General features: G+C 39.8%; 1 protein-coding gene across 1 annotated transcript; it reads right to left on the reverse strand.

The window, feature by feature from the left end:
- Positions 1-1,092: 1,092 nt before the first annotated feature.
- Positions 1,093-23,783, reverse strand: LOC136855896 (tubulin alpha-1 chain-like). The gene is made up of 11 exons (XM_067133336.1): positions 23,654-23,783; positions 16,766-16,784; positions 8,816-9,041; positions 8,051-8,223; positions 6,532-6,660; positions 6,013-6,138; positions 5,137-5,210; positions 4,387-4,586; positions 3,841-4,022; positions 2,859-2,968; positions 1,093-2,545 (listed from the first exon to the last, which is right to left on the reverse strand). The coding sequence occupies exons 1-11, from the start codon at positions 23,668-23,670 to the stop codon at positions 2,413-2,415; spliced, it is 1,389 nt and encodes a 462-aa protein (XP_066989437.1). The 5' UTR covers positions 23,671-23,783; the 3' UTR covers positions 1,093-2,412.
- Positions 23,784-25,416: the final 1,633 nt, after the last annotated feature.

The raw sequence follows: 25,416 nt of genomic DNA on the forward strand, positions 1-25,416 counted from the left end.
AAGGACTTTCCAAGGGCAAGGGTACCGGAGCGGAAGGTTTCACGAAAGCAGAGACAGTGGGCTTTGAGATTTCAAAGTTTACTCACACCGCTTGAGGTGAAATGGTGGCACTAATCCCCAGCTGCGGGGTAGAAGCCTTAGACTGATGATAACCTTAGACTGACTTTGAGGTCTGACGCAGTATTGAGTATCAGTGATGTAAAGACACGTCTCTTAACCCAGAGGTGTTTATGCAACAGCACTTGTTTGAAGTTACTTTACAGCAGATGATTCTTAACCTTTTTTTTTACCATCACCCCTCTGAGAGTTGGTCCTTCCCTCCAACTCCCCCACCAAAACCCCCTTGCATCTGTGAATAAAATTCCCTCCCATATTTAAAGGAAAATGAAAAAAAGAGAAAGGTGTTTTTATTCTTTTGGGAATGAATTAATGAGATACTTGACACCGCTTCTTAGCGACTTTTGTTAAGAGGATAACGAATATAATTAGAGAACTTTTAATTTTTCCCCTAGGGCTCGCGCCCCCCTTGGAAATTGCTGACGTCCCCCAGGGTAAGAACCACTGCTTTATAGCCTCGTCGCGTTAACCAGCAACGCAACATAGTTAAGTAGCAACACTTTTAATCTGATCTCTGAAGCAAATGATACAAGTTTCCTTCTGTAGGCTACTGAATCGCGACTAATAAGCAATCAGGAATTCCGTCAGATTTTTTGAGAGGGCAATCAGATAACTGCGCAAGAGCTTAAACCAAACCCTCTCTCTCTCTCTCTCTCTCTCTCTCTCTCTCTCTCTCTCTCTCTCTCTCTCTCTCTCTCTCTGTGTAATCTTTCTGGTATTCTTGTCAATAATTTTACAGCCACTTTGCGCCCACATTTTAAGACACCTCTCTCTCTCTTCTGTCTAGATCAGAATCTAGCAAATTTCTCTCTCTCTCTCTCTCTCTCTCTCTCTCTCTCTCTCTCTCTCTCTCTCTCTCTCTCTCTCTCTCTCTCTCAAATCGAACGGCCTATTTTACATTTCATAAAATCCAGTTTCTCCATAGGCCTTTTGCCGCTATCAAAATGTCTGAATGAAAATCTTATTTTAATTCGGTATATTTTACTACATAATGAGAAGTAATATTTTTACAAAATAATTGATACATACGAGGAACCACAGAATGGATTAACCTACGTGAATATCACACATTAACAGCATAATACTATGTTAATAATACACATTTCAGTATCACTATATTACCAGCATAATATGATTTCAATAATACTGTACATGATTTGAAATGAGTGGGTATAGCCATGAACCTCCCTGTCAAGACGGCGTCAATAACCTAGATGTTTGTGACGCCAGTTTTAGTGGCCGCAAATCAATCAAATCATTCTTTGTCAAGACTTATATATTTCCATTTGCCTATGGCTAGAGGTGCTGTTCTTCTACTAATTAGACTTCAAGAATTTATAAACACAACCCGAAAGAAAAAATGTCATATTTTCTCAAATATTCTATATGTTTATTAATATAATATTCACTGAAACCCGAACGTGAATCAGAATTTTCAAAATTATGCGATATTTCTTTGCTATTATAAGATTCAAAAGACATATTAGGAGCTTATTTGATAACTGATTATATTGCATTTATTCCAATTTGAATTAACGCAACAGAACGGAATACAGAATTTAGGCCAAAGGTCAGGCGCGGGAACCTACGAGGTCATTCAGCGCTGAAACGGAAATTGACATTAAAAGGCCTGAAAGGTGTAACAGGAGGAAAACCTCGCAGCTGCACTATGAATCAATGGTTAGGAGAGGGTTGAGGAAAGTAAGATGGAAGAAAGAGAATATGAAAGGAGGTAAGGTAAAAGAAACGAAAGGGGTTGCACCTAGGGGCCGAAGGCACGCTGCAAAGAACTGTAAGCAATGCCTACAGTGCACCGCACGAGGTGCACTGACGGCACTACCCCGCTACGGGGTGGGTCAAGCCACGACCCACTCAAAGACTTGGTTGGCCTGGGCCCAATCAAAGACTTGGTTGGCCTGGGCAAGCCACGACCCACTCAAAGACTTGGTTGGCCTGGGCCCAATCAAAGACTTAGTTGGTCTGGGCAAGCCACGACCCACTCAAAGACTTAGTTGGTCTGGGTCAAGCCATGACCCACTCAAAGACTTAGTTGGTCTGGGCAAGCCATGACCCACTCAAAGACTTAGTTGGCCTGGCCAAGCCACGATCCACTCAAGGACTTAGTTGGCCTGGCTCAATCTGGATGGCATCTAGAGGAACCTCCATTACATTTGGAACCTGTAATTGTAATGCAATCATTCAAGTGCTCTTTCATTTGCAGAGATCTTTCATTGTCAGAGCAGGATCTAAACACTATGCATCAAAACTAGCGCCTGGTGTTCCATCATTCCTAGCTTAGTATTCATCGTCGTCATCCAATTCAGCATCATCGAAGTCGTTAGCCACCTCCTCGTAATCCTTCTCAAGGGCAGCGATGTTCTCCCGAGCCTCTGTGAATTCGCCTTCCTCCATTCCCTCTCCCACGAACCTGTTGGAATTGGAATTTGAATTGGAATATAGAATTTAGTCCAAAGGCCAAGCGCTGGGACTTATGATAAGGCCATTCAGCTCTGAATGGGAAATTGAGAGGAGGGTGTTTGAAAGGTGTAACAGAGGTAAAATCTCAGTTGCACTATGAAACGACTGTTAGGAGAGGGTGGAACGTAAAATGGAAGAAACAATATCAACAGAAGATCTTTAAAAATTAATATACCTATACACAACCTTTTCTATGTTTATTGATAAGAATAAATCTCCAATTTATTCAATAAAAATTATAAATGATCTATGAACAAGCTTACCAGTGTACGAAAGCTCTTTTAGCAAACATGAGATCAAACTTGTGGTCTAACCTGGCCCAGGCTTCACCAATGGCTGTGGTGTTTGATAACATACATAGGGCACGCTCGACCTGAATGAATGAATAAATGGAAGCACACGTAAATCTACACACCTAAACGCATTCACACAAAATGTACATATAATATACATGCATGTCTATGTGCGTATGTGTTTGTATATATATGTAGATACATATATATATATATATATATATATATATATATATATATATATATATATATATATATATATATATATACACACAGTGGACCCCCTCCTATTTGCGGTCCCAAATTCGCAGCTTCACCTATTAGCGGAAAATTTGCCTATTCGCTGTAATTTTTCATTGAGAAATACTCACTAATTACTGTATTTTCATAACATTTTCGTAACTGAATGCACTTTTTGTTATGAAACTATAAAAATACTCAGGTACAAGCATTTTTAAACATTTTTTTTTTTGTGTTTGAACTATAAACATTTTTAGAGGGGCATCAAGTATACACAGATTTTAGCTATTCGCAGAGGGTTTATGTAGGCATTCCTGAGAATAATGGGGATCGACTGTATATATATATATATATATATATATATATATATATATATATATATATATATATATATATATATATATATATATATATATATGTGTGTGTGTGTGTGTGTGTGTGTATACATGTGTATGTAATAATAATAATAATAATAATAATAATAATAATAATAATAATAACAATAACAATAACAATAATAATAATATTCAACTAAAGGTCACATAAAATCCCTGCACACCTGTAATATGCTACATTACTTTTCATCTGAATCAAAAAATGTTTAACAAGAAGCATTATATTTGCAGCATCTCCACTTCTTCTTCTTCTTCACCTTACCCTAATTCTGGCCATATTCAAAACCTACCATCCTCTGCTATAACTACTGACAAACCTTGGCCAAGTCCCCTCCAGGGACTACAGTAGGAGGTTGGTAGTTGATGCCGACCTTGAATCCCGTAGGACACCATTCCACAAACTGCACGGTTCTCTTGGCTTTGATCATTGCCACGGCCGAGTTGACGTCTTTTGGTACAACGTCACCACGATACAGGAGGCAGCATGCCATGTATTTACCTAGGATATGTGTGAATGTCAAAATAAAATAAATAATATATATATATATATATATATATATATATATATATATATATATATATATATATACCCACAAATATTTTAATCAAACAACCTTTTTGTTATATATGCTCATTCTCTGTCTCTGTCTCTGTCTCTGTATGTATTATACATTGATAAATGGGTGGTCAAAGTCACTGTCCGTCACTGTTTCTGAACCCAGCAATGGTTCGAATCACGATGGGGACAAAGCACTTATCAATTATAATCTCCTCCGAGTGCAAATTAATTTCAAAATGTGTATACTGTATATATATAATAAATAATATATACTGTATATTTCAAGATAGCACTTTCTTCCAACCTCTCCTGGGGTCACACTTGACCATCTGATTGTGGGCCTCGAAGCAGGTAGAGGTGATTTCGGGTACCTTCAGTCGTTCGTGTTCCGCCTTCTCAGCCGAGATGACAGGGGCGTAGGTGACCAGTGGGAAGTGGATTCTTGGGTACGGAACTAAATTCGTCTGGAACTCGTTCAGGTCGACGTTTAGCGCCCCGTCGAACCTTCAGGAAAGAATGAATGAAGTTTTTGATTCATACGATTCTTCAGTCGCTGGAACATAAACCATTTAGGACAAAGGCCAAGTGCACTGAGACCTACGAGGTCATTCATCGCTGATAGGGGAATTGAGAGTAAAGGAGGTTTGAAAGGCGTAACAGGAGGAAAGCCTCGCAGTTGCACTATTAATCAACTGTTAGGAGGGGGTGGATAGAACGATGGAAGAGAGAGAATATAGACGGAGGTAGAGTGAAAAGAATGAAAGGGGTTGCAGCTAGGGGCCGAAGGGACGCTGCATGAGGTGTACTGACGGCAATACCTCTGCTATGGGAAATACTTCATTCAGTATTGGAAAATGAAGACATGCACTGAGAAATCTTCAGATTGGTTCCTACTTGTTAACTAGAAAACTGAGTCAAGATCCATAGCTATTTCTAAATGCAAATGTCAACAAGAAGAGCAGACTGGTTCCTACTTGTTAACGAGAAAACTGAACCAAAATCCATTAACTACTTCAAAATGCAAACATCAACAACAAGAGCGATGCCACCTCACCTGAGAGAGGTTGTAATAGAAGACACAACCTGACCGATTAAGCGATTGAGATTCGTGTATGTCGGTCGTTCGATCTGGGAAGCAAAACAAAATTATCAAATAAGTGGTTCTTGATGTGTCTCTTTCCTAAAATATGGTATAATTTCGGTTATACTGATTCCCTTATTATTCCCCTTATTTTCTCAAGCAAATAGCATGCATTCTAGGTAGCAAATAATATATAAGGGATTTCTCCTGAGTGACAAGCCTACAGCTAGACTTCTTTTTCTCTCCTCCACAAGTAAAAAAAAAAAATTATAATTCACACAAGATTTCAAAATGATATCACTAAATTCCATTTGCCTTTATCCTTTATGGAGGGCAAAAAACAAACACCTCTCTCTCTCTCTCTCTCTCTCTCTCTCTCTCTCTCTCTCTCTCTCTCTCTCTCTCTCTCTCTCTAGCTCACAATTGGGCGAGTTGGTAGAGCTGTGGACTAGCACTTGCTAGGCCCGAGTTCGAGTCTCCGGCCGGCTGATGAAGAGTTAGAGGAATTTATTTCTGGTGATAGAAATTCATTTCTCGCTATAATGTTGTTCGGATTCCAAAATGAAATGTAGGTCCCGTTGCTAAAGTAACCAATTGGTTCTTAGCCACGTAAAATAAGTCTGACCCTTCGGGCCAGCCCTAGGAGAGCTGTTAATCAGCTCAGTGGTCTGGTAAACATAAGGTATACTTAACTTTAACTTCTCTCTCTCTCTCTCTCTCTCTCTCTCTCTGAAAAGACAGGATACTTGCCTTCTCTCCCATTTTCTCTCCTTATGTCTATCGTCCAAAATATATACATGTACACACATATATATAAATATACAAACACTTATGTCTCCATTCACCTACCGCCAAATTCCTGTGACAGATATCGTAGATGGCTTCGTTGTCCACCATGAAGGCGCAGTCTGAGAGTTCCAGAGTCGTGTGGGTGGTCAGAACGGCGTTGTAAGGCTCCACGACAGAGGTCGCCACCTAGTCGAGAGAGTAATATGACCTCAGGTCACGTCCCTAACTCTGAATGCTCTTTTCAGAAGGGTTTGTGAAGCTTGACGACATTGTGTGAGAGGCAATTTTGAGCCTATGCCTGGTGCTATTCAAATATATTATGAAAAACTGCCCTGAAATTCAAGCTGCTTCCAAACAAAATGGTGTTCATTTGAAAGAAGCAACAGAAGGTACTAAGAAATACAAAAAGAAGAGATCAGTTAACAGGAAACAAATTAACAATTTATTAAATAAATAGATTAAAACTATAAGTAATTCTAAAACACATTCGAATGACGAGAAAACAGCATCCCACATCTCGCGAGCGCCAGTGCAAATCTTCACTCGGTTTACGAGGTCAGGCGAACTGTCAGGTGTTACCTGGGGCGCCGGGTAGACAGCAAATTCCAGCTTGCTCTTCTTGCCGTACTGGATGGCCAAGTGTTCCATCAGGAGCGACGTGAACCCAGATCCTGTCCCTCCGCCGAAGGAGTGGAAGATGAGGAAGCCCTGGCAAGGAGTACTCCACTTTAGAAACAGATCATCTCGAAGGAAAACTTTATTTTTGGCTTCCTGTATTTGCTGATATTCATAGGGAAGGAATGGGATCTTTCAGCGAGTAATTATAATATAATTACTCATTGAAAGTACAAGCAGCCAAACTTTGAAAGTCTAATTTTTTTTACTACACTGATAAAAAAGTTGAGACTTCAAGCTTCATTTTGGTAAAAAAAATTTTGTTGTAGACGCAAAAATAAGGTTGCTGTGACATTTTGCATTTTGAAAACTTTAAATGCGTTTTTCTCGACTTTTTGTTTTGTGGCGAATGTACTACCTTCTCCTTGGAGAGAGAGAGAGAGAGAGAGAGAGAGAGAGAGAGAGAGAGAGAGAGAGAGAAATGCGTAGATTCCTTGTGGCATAAAGACTGAATTCACTTGGGAATATCAGCAGTGTGGGAATTTTATAACAACCTCGCATTATTTTATGGTCAAATATCTGACCTTGGCAGCTCTACAGAAAACTGAAATTTTTACCCTATGAAACCTTATTTGAAAAAAAAAAAACGTTTATGTGAGAAAACAATACTCGTATATCTATTATTTGCCTAAATGAGAAGTTACCGGAGAAATTCCATCTCGGGAGACAGGGAAAATTTACTGAATTGAGTTACAAAAGATCTCTTCATTGTGAAAAAATAACACGAGAAATAAGAGTTGTTATAGTTCTCATTATGTAAAAAAAATCAATACTAAAATATGTACTGTAGCTTCTCATATTAACATATATATCATAATAATAATAATAATAATAATAATAATAATAATAATAATAATAATAATAATAATAATAATAATAATAATAATAATAATAATAATAATAATGTGTTACCACTCACGCTATAAATAATGCCAAAAATACGATCCGTATAACTACAAAATTAACAAAAAGACATTAACCCTAATAAATCTAATCTATTTTTACCTAATTATCAACTGTCATAAGTAGCAATCAGGATTTAATCTCCGAGAGCAGTTCGTCAGCAAAAAAAAAAAAAAAAAAAAAAATAAATAAATAATAATAATAAAATAAAATGGCCACAGACTGACTGATTGATTTACGACTGCTAAACCTGGCGTCAAAACACCCAGGTCATTGACGCCGTAATAAAATTGAATAGGTAACTAAAAAGACGAATCAATTTAAAAGATGTTTTTATGTACGAAATATCTAAATTTAAAATATATATTTATATACGAATATATATAAATATATATATATATATATATATATATATATATTATATATATATATATATATATATATATATATATATATATATAATCTCTGGCCACATACCAATCCGCAAATCCAAGTCGGAACGGATTCCCAAAATTCCCACCTGCAATCCGGAACACTGATCCGCCTGCTTCCGGATCCGTTCCAAGGTCACCTGCACCTGTTCCCTGCCGATGGTGTAGTGGCCTCGGGCGTAGTTATTTGCCGCGTCCTCCTTCCCCGAAATCATGCCGTCCGGGTTGAAGAGGGCCTTGTACGTGCCCGTCCGAACTTCGTCTGAGGATATATTCGGAGCGTGAGCACTCGGTGCCGCCCGCACTTCGTCAGGGGATGTGATGTTTTGGGGGTTTATATTGATCAGTTGCTGTGACGTTGGCGATTCGGACCAAGGTTGCGTTCAGTGTGTGGTGGGGAGTGTTGTCGAGTGTGTATGTGTATGTGTGTATGTATGTATGTGTGTCTGTGTGTACAGTGTGTGTATGTATATAATATAGCCTATATGCATGTATACGTGTGCGTGTATGTATGTATGTATGTATGTATGTATGTATGTATGTATGTATGTACGTATGTATATATATACACTGTATACAGATATAGATAGAGATAGATACAGAGATAGCTAGATAGCTAGATAGATAGATAGATAGAAATATTATTATTATTATTATTATTATTATTATTATTAATTATTATTATTTATTATTATTATTATTATTATTATTATTTTATTATTATTATTATTATCCAGAAGATGAAGAACTCTATTCATATGAACGAAACCCATCAAAGGGGCCACTGACTTTTAAGGTGTTCATTAGAGACCCCCCCCCCCACCTCACTTATCAAAAAAGAAACACGCGCTCACCAACAACCGTGGGTTCCAAATCTACGAAGATCGCCCTCGGGACGTGTTTGCCAGCCATCGTTTCCGAAAAGAAGGTCCCGAAGGAGTCGTCTGCCATGTCTTCCTCTCCTTCGTTGGCTGCCAACTGCCCGTTCGGAAGGATGCCGTGTTCCAGGCAATACAGTTCCCAGCAGGCGTTTCCGATCTGCACGCCCGCCTGACCGACGTGGATGCTTATGCACTCTCGCTGCAATAGGGAAGAAGAAGATTTCCGGTGCATTCTGAGGTAGATTTGAATGGATTATAGGATTTTGGCCAAAGGCCAAGCGCTGGGACCGACAAGGGCATTCGACGCTGAGGGGGGAAATAGAGTTAAAAGGTTTGAAAGGTATAAAGAGGCAAACCTTTAGCAGTTGCACTATGAAAGAATTGTTGGGAGAGAGTGGAAAGTTAGATGGAAGAAAGAGAATATGAATCGGAGGCTCGGTAAAAAAGAATGAAAGGGGTTGCAGCTAGGGGCCTAACGAAGGGACACTGTAAAAGAACCTTAAGTCATGCCTACAGTGTACCACGGTTGCTGCACTGACGGCACTACACTCCTACGGGGATTTAGATGGGGAAAGCAAGCACAATCACAGAGAAGGGAGAAAAATTACTCGTCTTGTGGGTTGTGACAAGACTTCAAAACCCAAATCAGGCTTCGCTCAATATTGGTTCTGCTTTCCTCTACAGACTTTGAAAGAATAGTTCTGTTTTATGAGATCTTCCTTCAAAGGCTTCCAGAGAGGTTTAAGTCAAAAATTATTCTTTCAGCTTAATGTCTAAGTAAACAAAATAAGTAAAAAATGCGGCAAAGTTTCTTCGGTGCAATCGAGATTTCTGTATAGTGTATAATCAAGGCCACCGAAAATAGATCTATCTTTCGGTGGTCTCGGCATAATGCTGTATGAGCCACGCCCATGAAACTTTAACCACAGCCCGGTGGTGGCCTGTTCTGTATCATTGCCAGATGCGCGATTAAGGCTAAACTCAACCTTAAATAAAATCAAAACTACTGAGGTTAGAGGGCTACAATTTGGCATGTTTGATGACTGGAGGGTGGATGATCAACATACCAATTTGCAGCCCTCTAGCCTCAGTGGTTTTTAAGATCTGAGTGCGGACAGAAAAAAAAAAGTGCGGACGGACAGAACATAGAGCCGGTACAACAGTTTTCTTTTACAGAAAACTAAAAAAGGTCCATTTCGTTGGATTTTCTCAAGAAATTTCCTACGTACACAAAGAATTCCTTCAACTAAACTACATGACACAAACACGAGTCAGAGATGCATATCCGTCTCTTAGGATTTCGTTCATCTGCTTACTTTATCGTTCTCTGATTTTCAAATAAGGAGGAATTTCCATCCCGTTGGAATTCTCCTGTTCGTAATTACCTTCATTTCTTCTTCTCTTCCTTTACAATTGCTGGATCACTCACTCTCTTATTTCTATTCCTGCTAAGCTTTCAGCTTGTTTGCTAGAATAATGGGAAAATGATTATAATTATAAGAGAACATGTTTGCTAGAATAGTGGAATATTAATTATTATAAGAAATCTTGTTTGCTAAAATAATGGAAAAACAAGATTGAGTACCACTGGCTCTAAGCATTCACATATCAAATGACTAGTTAAGATATTTACTGCGTGATTTTTTTTTTTCAGACTGACAGTGTCGTCTGTAACGCTGCACAGATTTTTCTCTTGTTTTATGCCACACAAGATATAAAAGGTTAAATTTTACAAGTGTAACCAATTTCATGAATGTAGAACCTGATGTAATTATTGATTTGCGTTGGTATATCCATGACATACTAGGATTATATCAGTGAAGTGTTCGCCTACCTTATATTGTATGTTTGGTATTTTATTGTGAGCAAAATATATAAAAGGAAAAACTGTTTTGCTTTTTTAATCACTTTCATAATTGAAACAAAGCACTTTTTTTATAATTTTGTTACTTACAAAATGTACTGAATTGATTTGAATATTGAATTTAGGCCAAAGGCCAAGCACTGGGACCTATGAGATCATTCAGCACTGAAATGGAAAATGACAGTAAAATGTTTGAAAGGTGTAACAGGAGGAAAACCTCAAAGCAGTTGCACTATGAATCAATTGTTAGGAGAGGGTGAAGAGTAAGATGGAAGAAAGAGAATATGAACGGAAATACAGTAAAAGGAATGACAGGGGTTACAGCTAGGCCCCGAAAGGACGCTGCAAGGAACCTCGACTTATGCCTACAGTGCATCGCGCAAGGATCACTGACGGCACTAACCCCCCTACGTGTAGAAATGACGTATGATCCATCCGATTAACTAAAGCTTCAACATACTCACCATACCGACAAGGCAGTCCCAATTATCCCAATCTTCTGGTCCACGATTCGAGTGTCCAGAATAAGAATTCCTTTTTCAAGGCAAGTCAAAATTTACGCCTGAAATTCAGACGCTGACACCAGACGATCGCAGGAGCTGTGAAACGGACGCTCCAGCAACTTCGTTATCTGCCATCGGAATGTTCGGCTCAACTCCCATGCAACCGCTAGCAGTTGCTTGGTTGCACCTGCCCCATATTTCGGCCATTTTTCTCTCCTCTCCCCTCTATTGCTCGGTTCCTCCTACCTCTAACACCTCCCCCCCCCACCTCTACCCTCTTCCACACGTATCCCTCAGAATGCATGTCTTCCCATATACTAGATTAGGGGGAACGTTCCCCCTCCACTCCTGTTCCCCTAGGCGACACCACCAGGCCGACGCCCAATTACCTGACAAGGCTGACCCCAATCAGGCCTTATGAGATATAAAAAGAAGAAAGTAGGAAATATTAGCAAATTCGAGGTACTATACAATATCTGTTACGTATTTACAAAAATGTTGTCGAAGTTACTGTAATGATTTGACTTACAATTGAAGAATACCTGTACAGAAATGAAAAATACGTATTTACAAAATTGCTGTCAAAGTTAATGTAATGATTTGACTTACAACTGAAGAATATCTGTACAGAAATAAATAGTACGTATTTACAAAAATGTTGCCACAGTGAACGCGATGATTTCAGTCACATTTGAAGAACATCTGAACATAAATTATTAGTTCTAATTATAACTTAAGAAAAACAGAATGGTCTTTGTCCAGGCATAGACCGTAAAATTAATCTCGTCTTGAGTGTACGATCACACCTCTGCACCCACTGACTCCTCTTCTAAAGTTCCTTTTAAAATATTTATTTTATTTATTTATTTACTTTTAGTTTCATATTTCATATCAATACGACATCAATATGGAATATAGAATTTAGGCCAAAGACCAGGTACTGGGACCTATGAGGTCATTCTGCGCTGGAAAGGAAACTGAGAGTAGGTAGGTTTGATAGGTGTAACAGGAGGTAAACCTCGCAGTTGCACTCTGAAATAATTGTTAGGAGAGGGTGGATGGCAAGGTGGAAGAAAGATCCTATGAACGGAGGTACAGTAAAAGGAATGAAAGGGGTTGCAGCTAGGGGCCCAAGGAAGGGACGCTGCAAAGAAGCTTTAGTAATGCCTACAGTGCACCACGTGAGGTGCACTGACGGCACTAATCCCCCCTACGGGGATTACGGCGCCAACGACCAAGATGTCTGTGACGACGGTTTTGGTCGCACCAAACCGAATCAAAATTAATCTCCCGAAGTCCTAAGGACGAACGGAAGATTCAGAATGTGGATCCTACGCCGTTCGAAAGAGAAAGAAAAATCCTGTATTTTATTCTACAAATTTCTTTCAGATGAGTTTCAATAAGACTTAACATTATTATTATATTATTATTATTATTTATTATTATTATTATTATTATTATTATTATTATTATTATTATTATTATTATTGTATTATTATTATTCAGAAGACAGAAACCTATTCATATGGAACAAGCCCATCAAAGGGACCACTGACCTGAAATTCTTTAAGCTTCCAAAGAACATTATGGTGTTCTTTAGGAAGAAGTAGTTCTTCGTTGGGGGAGTGGGTTCCGTTCTCAGCTAGCACTTTGCTGGCCGCGAGTTCGAATCTCCGACGACCAATGAAGAACAAGAGGAATGTATTTCTGGTGATAGAAATTCATTTCTCGCTTTAATGTGGTTTGGTTTCCACAATAAGCTGTAGGTCCCGTTGCTAGGTAACCAGTTGGTTCTTAGCCACGTAAAATAACTCTAATACTTCGGGCCAGCCCTAGGAGAGCTGTTAATCAGTCAGTGGTCTGGTTAAACTAAGATATACTTAACTTTAGGAAGAAGTAAGAGGAAGTAAGGGGAAATACAAAAAGAAGAGATCCCACTCACTTATTAAAAAAGAAAAACAATAAATTAATAAATTAACAAATAGATAAAAATGTATTCAAATGCAAGGAGAATATTATTAGTGCAGTGACGCGCGATGCACCCTCGCTTGAACTTCTGAAGTTCCAATAATTCGTAAGCCTTTCCAAACCTTCATTCTTCTTTTAAACACAAGAATCTTGTTAAAGTCAATTATTTCCACATTTCAGCGTCTTGCTCTGCTGATTAATGTGTTGAAAACGTCTATTTATCAATTTTTATATTGATTGGTAATATATTGTTTCTTTTCTAATAAGCGATCTCTTCTTTCTAACGAACACTATTATATTCTTTGGAAGGTTGAATTTCAAGTCAATGGCCCCTTTGGTGGGCTTGTTCCATAGGAACAGGGTTCACCCTCTGAATAATAATAATAATAATAATAATAATAATAATAATAATAATAATAATAATAATAATAATAATAATAATAATAATAATAATAATAATAATAATAATCTTTGGAAGCTTGGATTTCAAGTCAATGGTCCCTGAGGTGGGCTTGTTCCATATGAATAGGGTTCATCCTCTGAATAATAATAATAATAATAATAATAATAATAATAATAATAATAATAATAATAATAATAATAATAATAATAAATAGTCTTCGAAGCACTTGGTCAAATCTGGGCGACTAAACACAAAATGCAGTAAACTAGTTTATCAAGGTGAAAGCACTAGACCCATTTCATCATCGAATATGATTACATAAACCAACCGTTTGTTTTCAGAAATCCAAGTTTCTGAGCAGCGGACATATCTTCAGCTGTGTGTCCGGTCTGTTGCTGACTCTCTCTCTCTCTCTCTCTCTCTCTCTCTACATGGATGTCTATCTAATGAGATACAGTTATAATACCTCATTACGTTGGTGATATCTCTCTCTCTCTCTCTCTCTCTCTCTCTCTCTCTCTCTCTCTCTCTCTCTCTCTCTCTCTCTCTCTCTCTGGTGATCGACCAGATTCTTCACTGGTCCTATTGACGAAAGCCAGAGAAGATTGTAGTAAAGATAAACCCCTCCATTTTAGGCTGCCCATTACCTTCATGCGATGGTCTAGATAATCTCCCTTACGTAACGAGGGATTGTAAATGTTCAAACCTAAATAACAATACTAATAATATTGCATCTAACTGAGCTTCGTCAAAATCATATATATACATGTCTACAAATAACGAGAAACATTTTTTAATCAAGGAATAAAATATTATGATAGACAAATATAACTACTGTACTTTGTTTCGTGAAAAATATAACTACTCTGCTTCGTGGAAAATGACAAACATATACTAACAACAAACATATATTACGTCACTACATGCTTGAAAAGAAGAGAATGTTAAATAACCAAAGTTAATATGACCACTGGAGATCAGATCTCCTCCGTAGGGAGGAGGGGAGGGGTTAGTGGCATACGCCAACAAGCAAGGGCCAGTCCCTCCACCTCAGTTACCTGAGTTAGGTGATAGGGACAGAAAGGTCCCTATGCCCGAACATAGCAGAGAAGCTCTCCGAGCTTTGGAGAGCTCCGAGTATATAGATCCGTTTACCACCTAGCACAACAAGAAACTTCCAGGGTTGTGCTCAGTGGTACCAGACCCATGGAGGACGCTTTCCAGTACCCGTGGGTCTATCTAGTAGTTTACGCCTTCCCTCCGTTTTGCCCAATTCATCTGGTAATCAACTGGGTGTTGACTATCCCGAATCTCAGGATGACCCAGGTGGCCCCCCCGTGGCCACATGCCAAGTGGTATACTGACCTGCTAGCTATGTTATCTGGGGTCCTGGGAGAGATCCCCCCGTGCCACAACCTTCTATGTCCCGTTGCTAGGTAACCAACTGGTTCTTAGCCACGTAAAATAAATCTAAGCCTTCGGGCCAGCTCTAGGAGAGCTGTTAATCAGCTCAGTGGTCTGGTTAAACTAAGATATACTTTTTTTCACCCACACGTTGAGAGGTACCACTAGGCTTTTCTCGCCATACATCAGAGACCTCTGAATACCTTCAGAAGTCCTCAGTGGCTGTATACCAAGGGAAGTGGACTGTCTTCTGTAGTTGGTGTCATCAACGGAGTATCTCTCAAATCAGAGCAAGCATACTAACAATAAATACCCAATAAACCCAGTTTTCATTAAGAAAAAGTAAGAAAGATTTTAGACAAACTGATTTCAAAGTGAAAAGATTTTTTCACAAAAATTCCATTTAAGGAAAAGTTTCAACAACTCAAAAATTACTTTTAATAAGCATTGTGTTCAGAAAGGAAATAAGATCACAAATAAAGAGGAGTCACTTATAGCAGAACATAGGCATAAAAAAGTATGTTTAACTGAATAGGATAAACATATAAATCTTTAGCTTTAACACTCACCAACTGCAACACCCAATCGCGAAGGGTTTTTTCACCACAGATGAAACCCTGAAGGCTATTTTGAATAATGCATATTTACTTTTCTGTAATTATAGATTCGAATATTTAAATTTGTCATAGACTGCAAATTACTTCTTTCAAATATTTTCAGCTACTGAAACACTTGCCAACCACCATTTGGGTGTCTGCTCATTCCTCTGGTCATGAAATGCCTTCACTGAGGTGCTTCAGAGTCTTCCTTCATCCAAATGTATATATCTTTCAAATGATTACTGGTATATAAAGGCTTCTAAATCTTGATAGAACAACACTGAATGAGCAGCAAAATGAGACACCCCCAAACAATTTCCACAGAAGAACAAGGTCACAGGTACAAGTGTGAAGTTGTGAATGCGCACACGTTATCTCAGCAAACATCGCCTGGGCACCTAACATTTTCACTAATCAAAGAACTTCAACCCACTGTACCCCCTCTGCTGTTTCTGTCTTCTGTAACTAAGGGACTAACATTATGCAAAAAATTGCATAAATAGCTATGCTACAGTCATTGCAATGAAGCCATCAATTCCAGTACACTGCACCAAGAGGACAGATGGGGGCTCTGGTTAAGCTTTTCTTAAAAGGTCAGTTTTTGCAATATCAAACTGAATCTCCTCATAATTCTGAGCAATTTTACAATCAAGCTTTTTCAGTTACAACAGTTACAAAATTTATCAAATCACTTATTGAATTAATAATTTTTTATTCAAGAAAACCTTAAAGGTAGCATCATATACAGTGTGCCTTGGCTAGCATGCATATTAAGTTTTCTACATACAATCACGTTCTTGACAAAATAGCGTTCAGCACGTGATAAATAATATAATGTTGCATATGATCACCAACATTAAAGAACAACCATGCACATTAAAGCATAAAATCACAAAAAAACTGGATGGAATATCAAATCACACAAAATACAAAAAAATTCAAAGCACATATAAAAGAGAAAAATTTCTAACACAAAATACCCTCAGAGTACTGTATACAGATTATGCATTGAACAGTGCTCATTCTGAACCACACCATTTTGCAAGAAAATTACAACTAACCAAAAGCATACCTTGCAGCATTAACATATGTTTGCTTTCATCTTTTCCAATGCTATTGCAGAGTCAAATCGGAAATTTAAAAGCTACAAGCCAAGGCACACGTGTATCATCGTGACCCTACCTTTCTGAAGTAGATGAATCTGTAAAGGAAAACAAACTATATTAGTAAAACTCATTAACAATATCATACGTAAAGAAGTATTGATTACCTGTATTTACAGTTTACTGTACAGTACTGTACTAAGAGATGAAATGTTGGTTTATGATCAGATACAAACACAATCTGGAATTTTTTTACATTCCACGGCCCTGTTTTCTGGATTTGGAATACTGTATGGCAAATTTTTAAAGTAATTTGTGTTTTTCTAAAATACAAACCTGAAATTCTTTACATAGGAATTACCTTGTGAACACGAGCTGGAATGGCCGTTTAACTTTCAGACAAGGCCATTAACTACTTACAGTTCAGGGGTAGCCTCGACCACCTGTTGGTATGCACTCCATTTTCCTTCCGGCCCAGGTAGCAGAGTGAGGGGTGGCTGAGGGTCTTTCACTGGAAACTAGAACTCCTTTAGCCCTCACTAAAGAGAGCGTAGGTGAAGCTGCCAACGAGGGACCAGCTTCCCTTAATGACGACAGGTGGCCAAGAATGACTTCCCAGTGAAACTTCTGCGCTATCTCCCTGACCTTGTTGACAAAAGAATCTGAAGGGAAATCTCTCCCTGTATAGAGGGATCAGAAATTTGTTTTATTTAGCATTTCCCAACGTTTTGTGAGAGAGAGAGAGAGAGAGTGTGTAATTGTCGTTGTGAGTGGTTCGGTTGTTGGAGTTGGTTTTACGGCTGTCTCTCTGTCTGTCGGTCTGTCGAGAGTTTTTCGTTTTTTGGGGAGGTCTTGGGCAGTTGAGGTCCAACCTTGAAAGTGAACGGGAGTTCGTCTGTTTTTTTGGGACCACATTAATGGTTCATGTGTCTCTTCTTTTTGTTGGTTCGTTGTTGGTGGAGGGTCGGTTTAAGTTTTTTGTTTCGTGGGTGTGTGCTGTGATTGGCGACCGTGGACCTTATCCATCTCCAGCAACCGAAGATCAGGGTGAGTGTTGCGTGTTGTGTTGTTTGTGGTGTGAATACCGCCACATAATATTTGGCATGCCCAACGTGGGGCAGCTGGTATTGCAGCTGCAATTGAGGTTGGTGGCTGGTAGTGTGACTGAAGAGAAGGATGGAAGAGGAACTGGTAAGGTTGAGAGAGGAGAATACGTGGTTGAGGGGGTGAGAATGAGAGATTGAGGAGTCAGTTGAGGAGGTGGAGGGAATACTAAGAAGTGCAAAAGAAGAAATGAAAGGGGAGATGAAAGAGTCAGAAGAGAGAATGGAAGAGAGGATGGATAAAAAGTTGGAGGGAATGATGAAAGGTGTGGAAGAAATGGTGAAAGGTATGTTCAAGGGTGTTTTTGGAGAAGGGGCTGTTGAGGCAGGTTCTCTGGAACGTGTGAAGGGGCAAGAGAGAAAGAAAAGGAGGAAGAAGTGAATGGAAGCGTGAGTGATGAAAGTGATATGGGAATAGGAAGCAAGAAACGAGGGAATGAGAGGCAGGGTAAGGAAAAGGGAATGAAAAGCAAGGGAAGGAACAGAGGAAAGTAAGGATAAGTCAGGGGAAGAAAAAGGGAAGAAGGGAAAGGGAAAGGAAACTGGTAAGAAGGGAAAGGAAGTGGGAAAGGCAGGAAAGAAGGGAGAGGGTGAAGGCAGTAGTGATAGTGAGGTGGATGGAGGTGAGTGGATAAAAGTGGATAAAAAGAGGGGAAGAAGAGTGTAATGAGTAAGATGAATGTAAGTGCAGAAGTGGACTCTTTGTATTCGGAAGAGGGTATGAAAGGACAGAGCGAAAGTAGCGAAAGTGAGAGTGAAAGTGAGAAAGAAGTGAGAAAGGCTATGTATGTGAGGGAGGTACCCTGGTGTGAAAAGTATAATGAGTATGGAAGTAGGGATGTGCATGATTTCTTTAGGGAGTATGAAAGGTTTTGTCAGGATAAGTATGGGGAAAGTAAGAGAGTATGGGCACGAGAATTAGGAGAGTATTTGACTGGGTTTTTACTTGACATGTATAGGGTTATTATGAGTGTGGGAGATGTTGAGTATGACAAGGTGAAAGCTAGATTAGTTGAGCAAGCGAGGCGTATGAAAGGAGTGTTAAGTATAAGAGGAAGAATGAATTTGATGAGGCAAGAATGAAAGCTGGGGAAACCTTGTCACTGTATGCTTGTCGGCTGGAGACGTTGGCAAGGAAGAAGTTTGGGGATGATGGGATAGATGAATGTAAGGAGTTAGTACGGAAGTTGTTAGGGACAGTGCCAGATGGAGTTAGAGAATTTGTGAACTTGAAGCGGAAGGAGAAGAAAAGATGGACGAATGAAAGGTTGACTTGGGGAGAAATTTTGGAAATTGTAGAAGATTATGAGCTTGACAGGGTTATAAAAGAGAGCAGAAGTGTAAGTGTAAGGGCTGGGGTAGATGAGAGAGTACCAGAGTTCGGAAGCTTTAGGGATGCAGTGTTGAGGGGCCCAATGAGAATGGCCGATAGTGTAATAGATAGGAGTGTAAGAGCAAGTAATGTAGAGGTGCCAGTGAGGATGAATGATGGGTTTGTAAGGGAACAACGGGTTGGACGGGTTAGGGATAGTAGTGTACAAAGGGAAGGTCGATGAGTGGAAGTCGAGCGAAGTGTTTTAGATGTGGAAAGGAAGGACATACAAAGAATGAGTGTAGGTGGGCTTTAGGAGCGTGTTTCGGGGTGTGGGCAACCGGGACATTTGGTAAGGGAGTGTATGAAAGATAGGGGTTAAATGCTACCGGTGCGGACAGGTGGGTCATGTTGCTAATGGTTGTAGGGGTACCTGAGTGAATGTAATATGTGGTAACTGTGGTAAGAATGGGCATTATGCGAGAATGTGTTCAGAACCGAGAGCGAAATGTGACGAATGTGGAATGGAAGGCATGTATCAAGTGTATGTAGACGAAAGAGGGTGACTGTGACAGCGAATTCGGGAAACTGAGTGTGAAGGGGGTTCAAATGGGTGGATCCTCCAGGATGCAAGCGGTGCGTGTAATGCATGTACGTGAGGGGGTTGTTGCATGAGGGGGCTTTGCTGGAAAGACTGACGAGTGCATGAAGCAATTTGTTTTGATAGAGTATGGCAGAAAACGTAAGAAAGGGAAGAACGTAAGTGAACGGAATGATCGTAAGTTGTGTGATAGGGGTGTGAGTGCCAAAGTGAAAATGAGTGATAAAGCGTGTAATACGGATGAATGGGATGGTATGAATAGAACGTATAGCATATGCGGGTTTGATATAACTGAGTTGACTGAACGTGTAGGGGTAAGTGAACGGTTGGAGGTGAGCGAAAGTGTAAGAGTAAGAGAGCGTAGCAGTAATATACGAGTGATTGAAAGCATGAATGAATCGTTGCAAGAATTGGAAAGGTCAATGAGCGAATGGGATGGGTTAGTTGAAGAATTGGGGGAGGTATTCGGGAACGAGTTAGAGGGTATAGATGAGATTGTGGATGAAATTGAGAGTGGTAATAGTGAAGAAGATAGCGTGAATCTGAGAGAGAATGGAGGAGAAAATGTAAATCTGAATGTTGCTGGAAGAGAGAGCGAGTCTGAGAGAATGATTGCGTGCCCGCGAACGCGATCTAGAGGACCTGCTAGGGAGCATCCGTGGGTGTTGCGTAAGGCGATTTGAAAGAGGTGTGAAAGGTGTTGGTTGGGAAATGCTAAAAGGGGGGAGAAATATAGAGGGATCAGAAATTTGTTTTATTTAGCATTTCCCAACGTTTTGTGAGAGAGAGAGAGAGAGTGTGTAATTGTCGTTGTGAGTGGTCTGGTTGTTGGAGTTGGTTTTACGGCTGTCTCTCTGTCTGTCGGTCTGTCGAGAGTTTTTCGTTTTTTGGGAGGTCTTGGGCAGTTGAGGTCCAACCTTGAAAGTGAACGGGAGTTCGTCTTTTTTTTGGGACCACATTAATGGTTCATGTGTCTCTTCTTTTTTTGTTGGTTCGTTGTTGGTGGAGGGTCGGTTTAAGTTTTTTTGTTTCGTGGGTGTGTGCTGTGATTGGCGACCGTGGACCTTATCCATCTCCAGCAACCGAAGATCAGGGTGAGTGTTGCGTGTTGTGTTGTTTGTGGGTGTGAATACCGCCACACCTGCTGCCATATCCATCAGCATGCTCAGGTTCTTTTTACCCTCTGCTTGGGCATGAGGCCTAACTTCTTGAAGTTTATCACCACATCAAGATTGTGAAAAAACTCAAGAAGGCAGGACTAGCCAATCATCCACGTACCTCAGCAAAGGACTCTCCGAAGATATGCAGCATTTCTTCTGACAAACCAGAGGTAGCGGAAATAACTTATCAGACTGGCTAAGCCGGAGGGATTGTTTTGCCCGGAAACAAGAGAATTTACCTGGTCTAAAACCAAGTCACTAAGTCTTAACCATGACAAACCAATCGGAGCCCTGTGTGGTTCCTTCTTAGGTCCCCATAAAGACTTAATGGCCGAAGAACGGTTCACAGGACAGGCCACAGTCTTTTCCTCGATTCCATTAAAATGACGGATCGTTTTAATGATCTCCAAAAAGTGTCTCTGTAACTCGGGGGCATCCGAGTCCTAGGGCATAGGACCCTTGGTTCCCTCCAGTTCCCAGTCCTTCCCAGTTGCTCCCTCTGCAGGATAGGGACACTCGCCAGAGCCCCCGGGTGATCTCTCAACCACTCGTGCATATGACCTGTCCGGTCTGAGGATTAACTGACCCAGACACATAAGCCTCCTTTGTGGGGCTGGGAAGGGATCATGAATGGTCTGTCCTGAACACCAGCCCTGTCTGGCTCCCAAAACCCCGAGGAGATGGAGGGGACAGGTGAGAGATCGCAAGTGCCCTTGTCCAACTTGTTGAGACTGAAGTCTTACCAGGTGAGTGAGGCTGTGGGCAGTCGCCAATCCACGGTGATGATGTCCAAACAGGTCAGGGAGAGCGGTTCCGCTCATGTGAACGTCCTCCTCTTCTTGAGCACAGCCGTTGTCAGCAGTGAGTGGAGGAGACCTTCCCCATGGACAAAGACAAGACTAACACCTGGGAACATCTCATCGAAGTAGTATGGGGACTGTCGAAGACACACTCACTGGATATCCCTTCATCACCTTTTGGTGGTCAATGAGGGAAGAAACATTCAGCTGTCCAGAGATGCCCAGGAAGAGCCACAGCTCCCTTAGCAACTCATCCTCCACTACACCTGAAACCGAAGTCAGATTAGGTGAGAGATCTTCCTCACCCTCCAAGAAAGAGCATCCCCCCAAGGACAACTCTCCCTAAGAACGAAGAAAGGTTCCTGGTGAGAAATTGGGCTGGGCATCCCTCCACCCTAGGAGATTCTCTACGGAACAAACAGTAGGAGTTGGTGGGGGTAACTACTCTCTTAGGAGTAGTAACAGCAGGCAGGAGTTTGGCAGAAGGCAGTAAAGTACTGAAGCGGACTTTAGGCGTCACTAGCAGAGTACTGCAATCCAATGACACCAGGAGACCTTCTCTCTCTTCTTCTTCCTGACAAACTTCACCCACTGTTCAGACAGCCAGACACAGCACTCTGAACATGGGCTAGACTGACTGCACTCATGCCTCCTTCCCTGTGCAGCAAATAAAGACCTGAGGTTTCCTCTCAGAGCTAATAACACCTTAATTGATTGAGGGGTTTGCAACATTCTGAACAAATCTCAACAACATATTTCTCAATCAAAAACATGCAAAGAAAAGTAAAGACAGCAAACAGTGACTTGGGCAGAGAGTCCAGAAAGATGTCAGTACGCAACAGCAGCCAGAGGAAAAGTGGACTGCATACCGAAAGGTGGGCAAGGCTTCATCCTACCTATGGATAGTTAACGACCTTGTTTGAAAGTTGAAGGCCACTGAAGCTTGTGTTCACAAGCTAAATCCTATATATAAGATTATGGTTTGTATTTGTACAGGAACAAGTAAAAATTTACCAGCAAACACTTTACCAAAGTAAAATTACATGAGTAACATTACAAAAGTATGAACTCTTTGTGCTTTCTATAAAGTACCATACTCTTGGCAGGTGGGTTGAGGAAGGCAAACCCAATACTACATAAAGATGGATTAAAAGGCTATTAGGTTAAGATGTAGGCTTATACTATCCCTGTAACGGTATGGCCACACTTTCCAAAATGTTGTTTAAAAGGCAAATGGAACCTGTGTTTGACACAAGCCCCTTGGGGGGGATGAACTTAAAAATATAAAAAATTGATGTTAAATATCATAAACATAAACAAATGACACAAGCATACACAATAACATAAATGGATTCAAATATTCCGTTCAGCGACTGGTGGGGACTGTACAGCAGTGCTAGTCTCGTTTTAAAGTAAAACTGAAGAATATTTACCACCTTTTATTAATGTTTTTGTTTACGTTTATGATATTTCTCACCTTGGGGCCAGTCGAGAACGACGGACAAAGGTTTCGACGAGGAAAACAAACCTAACCTTTCCTAGAATGCCAGGTCCCGACCTAAACGGACCTTGCCTTCCTAACCTAACTTAGGGACCCTGCCATAACCTGGCCAAGGGGGTTTTGCCCCCCCTGGACCCCTCCAAGTAGCACTGAATATGGGAGTCATGGACCAAGCTTCCTGCTCCCGTCACTCACAGATACCTACCAATCATCTTTTGTTTGTATTTACGTTCACTGGTAGCACACTAAACATGTAGCCCATTTTACATTTTAACCAGTAGTTAGAGAACGAGAGGGATGCAATAGTGGTCTTTAGTTGTACTCAAACCATCATCACACAATTCTTAATTGTTACAAGACTCATTTTGCATTCAATTTGTCACGTGTGTTGTATTGTACATTCTGGAGGGCACAAGGACCTCGCCCTGGGGTAGAACATCTTACTGAGGGGAACATTATGGAACAACCCGACACACATATAATTAATTACCTTCTGTAAATGCCCATTCACGAGGGTCCAATGGAGAAATTCCGAAATATCCACGACATAAATCTTCCCAAGTCACACAAAATCACTGTAGCGAAACACTCGCACACTGTCACAAATGTCAACATCAACTGTTTCCGTTCCTAAATTTCTTCGTGACAGCAAAAATGAAACATCAGCCCTCACTCTTATTTCTACGAGTGATTTAAACTAATTTAATATTAAAGTATCAATAAATTATCTTTCTTGTTTGACATAAACGGTAGTATAAGCAGAATTGATGGTCGTGTTCCTTATTTAAAGATTGTACTGGTCCGTCTGAAATAAAAGTCTGAGTCTGACAGATAAGTGACAGTTCGATCATAAGGCTAGGAACTCCATCATAGGCCTTTGTTACATTAACATTGGTTTACTTATAGAGTACAACTCTGCGTGCATGTTCATACTGAGTATTTTAGAGGTGTAATTCATATACATTTACGGATTTTATTCGTATGACATTAAAGTGAAAGAGAAGATAGATAGACTTCTCTGGTAGAGAGGATTAGTCCTGTGTCTAGGTGGCTACTCAACTGTTGCAAAAAGGCAAGTAATTTTCATTAAAATACCTAGAATATTAAGTAAATGCTTGAAAATAATAATAAAAATTAACGTACATGATTTTCATTAAAATCCTTAGCATTTTAAGTAAATGCTTGATAAAAAAATATAAAAAAATTAAGGTAAATCGTTTTCATTGAAATCCTTATAAAGCATTTTAATTAAACGCTTGATAATAGAATAAATTAATTTATCGGACTTATTTTCCTTCACTGTTGCAGCAAATCAGTAGATTTATAGTTTTCCCCAGCCAATATTTCTAATATTTATAGGGACCACTGTGCAATAAAATCATTAACTTAACCTCAGTCACGATATAGCCTAATCTAGGTTTAACTTGGACACAACAACCAATCATGAACGGGGACTTTTCTGGGACCGTAAATGCTACATAACCTATTCTAGGACACTTTATCTCTTGCCAAATTTATATTTAACATCCAGAGGATTCAGTTCTCTCAAATTCACATGATGTGAATGCAACCAGCTTTTTACACTTGTACAATCCATCGATTTCCTTCACCTTTAACAATATTTGAGGCGTTTGTGTTAGGTTAGCTCTGCAACTCCAGAAAATGTGGTCTCTCTTCCTCATGACATTTTAAAAGCTGGTGAAGTTTTCTCATATAAATGGATATATGAATGACAGTATGAACCAGACTTGGGTCCAATTACAAGTACTTAAGTACAAAATTCTGAGTAATTGTACTTATAATCGTACTTCAGATTCTAAAAATCAGTGTACTTGTACTTCGGCCAAAAGTACTTGAAAAGACAAGTGTACTTTGAAGTATTTTGCAAGTGCAGTACAGTAATAATTATGCAGGTGCATTAGCATAAATAATTAAATATCTATAACTTCTTGTACTATGACTAAGCAGATAATAATAAGATGTTTTAATTAGTGTAAAAAGTATGTATGTAAGTTATAAAATAATAATATAATCTGCGTGATGTATCAAGCACCCATACTAAGAATATAAATTAGCTTGATATGGTGCTGTACGTAAAAATTTTGACTTTCATATTGAACGCCGTCAGTGTCTGGGCCTGCATTTTGTATTAAGGCTTTTGTCGCATGGCTGGTGGCATGGCCAACTGTATTTTGTTTCATAAATCCAAATTTCTCAGAACACAGTTCAAGAAATTATGTTTCTAGACATTAT

The sequence above is a fragment of the Macrobrachium rosenbergii genome, chromosome 33 (genome assembly GCF_040412425.1).
Source record: "Macrobrachium rosenbergii isolate ZJJX-2024 chromosome 33, ASM4041242v1, whole genome shotgun sequence".
In the NCBI taxonomy this organism is placed as follows: Eukaryota; Metazoa; Arthropoda; class Malacostraca; order Decapoda; family Palaemonidae; genus Macrobrachium; species Macrobrachium rosenbergii.

Bases quoted from the DNA above. Each gene is read 5' to 3' on its own strand.
- LOC136855896 (XM_067133336.1), bottom strand. The intron at 6,661-8,050 runs GTGGGAATTTTG...ACTCCTTGCCAG, and splicing joins ATCAGTGTTCCGGATTGCAG to GGCTTCCTCATCTTCCACTC. The intron at 4,023-4,386 runs GTTGGAAGAAAG...CACATATCCTAG, and splicing joins CAAGTGTGACCCCAGGAGAG to GTAAATACATGGCATGCTGC.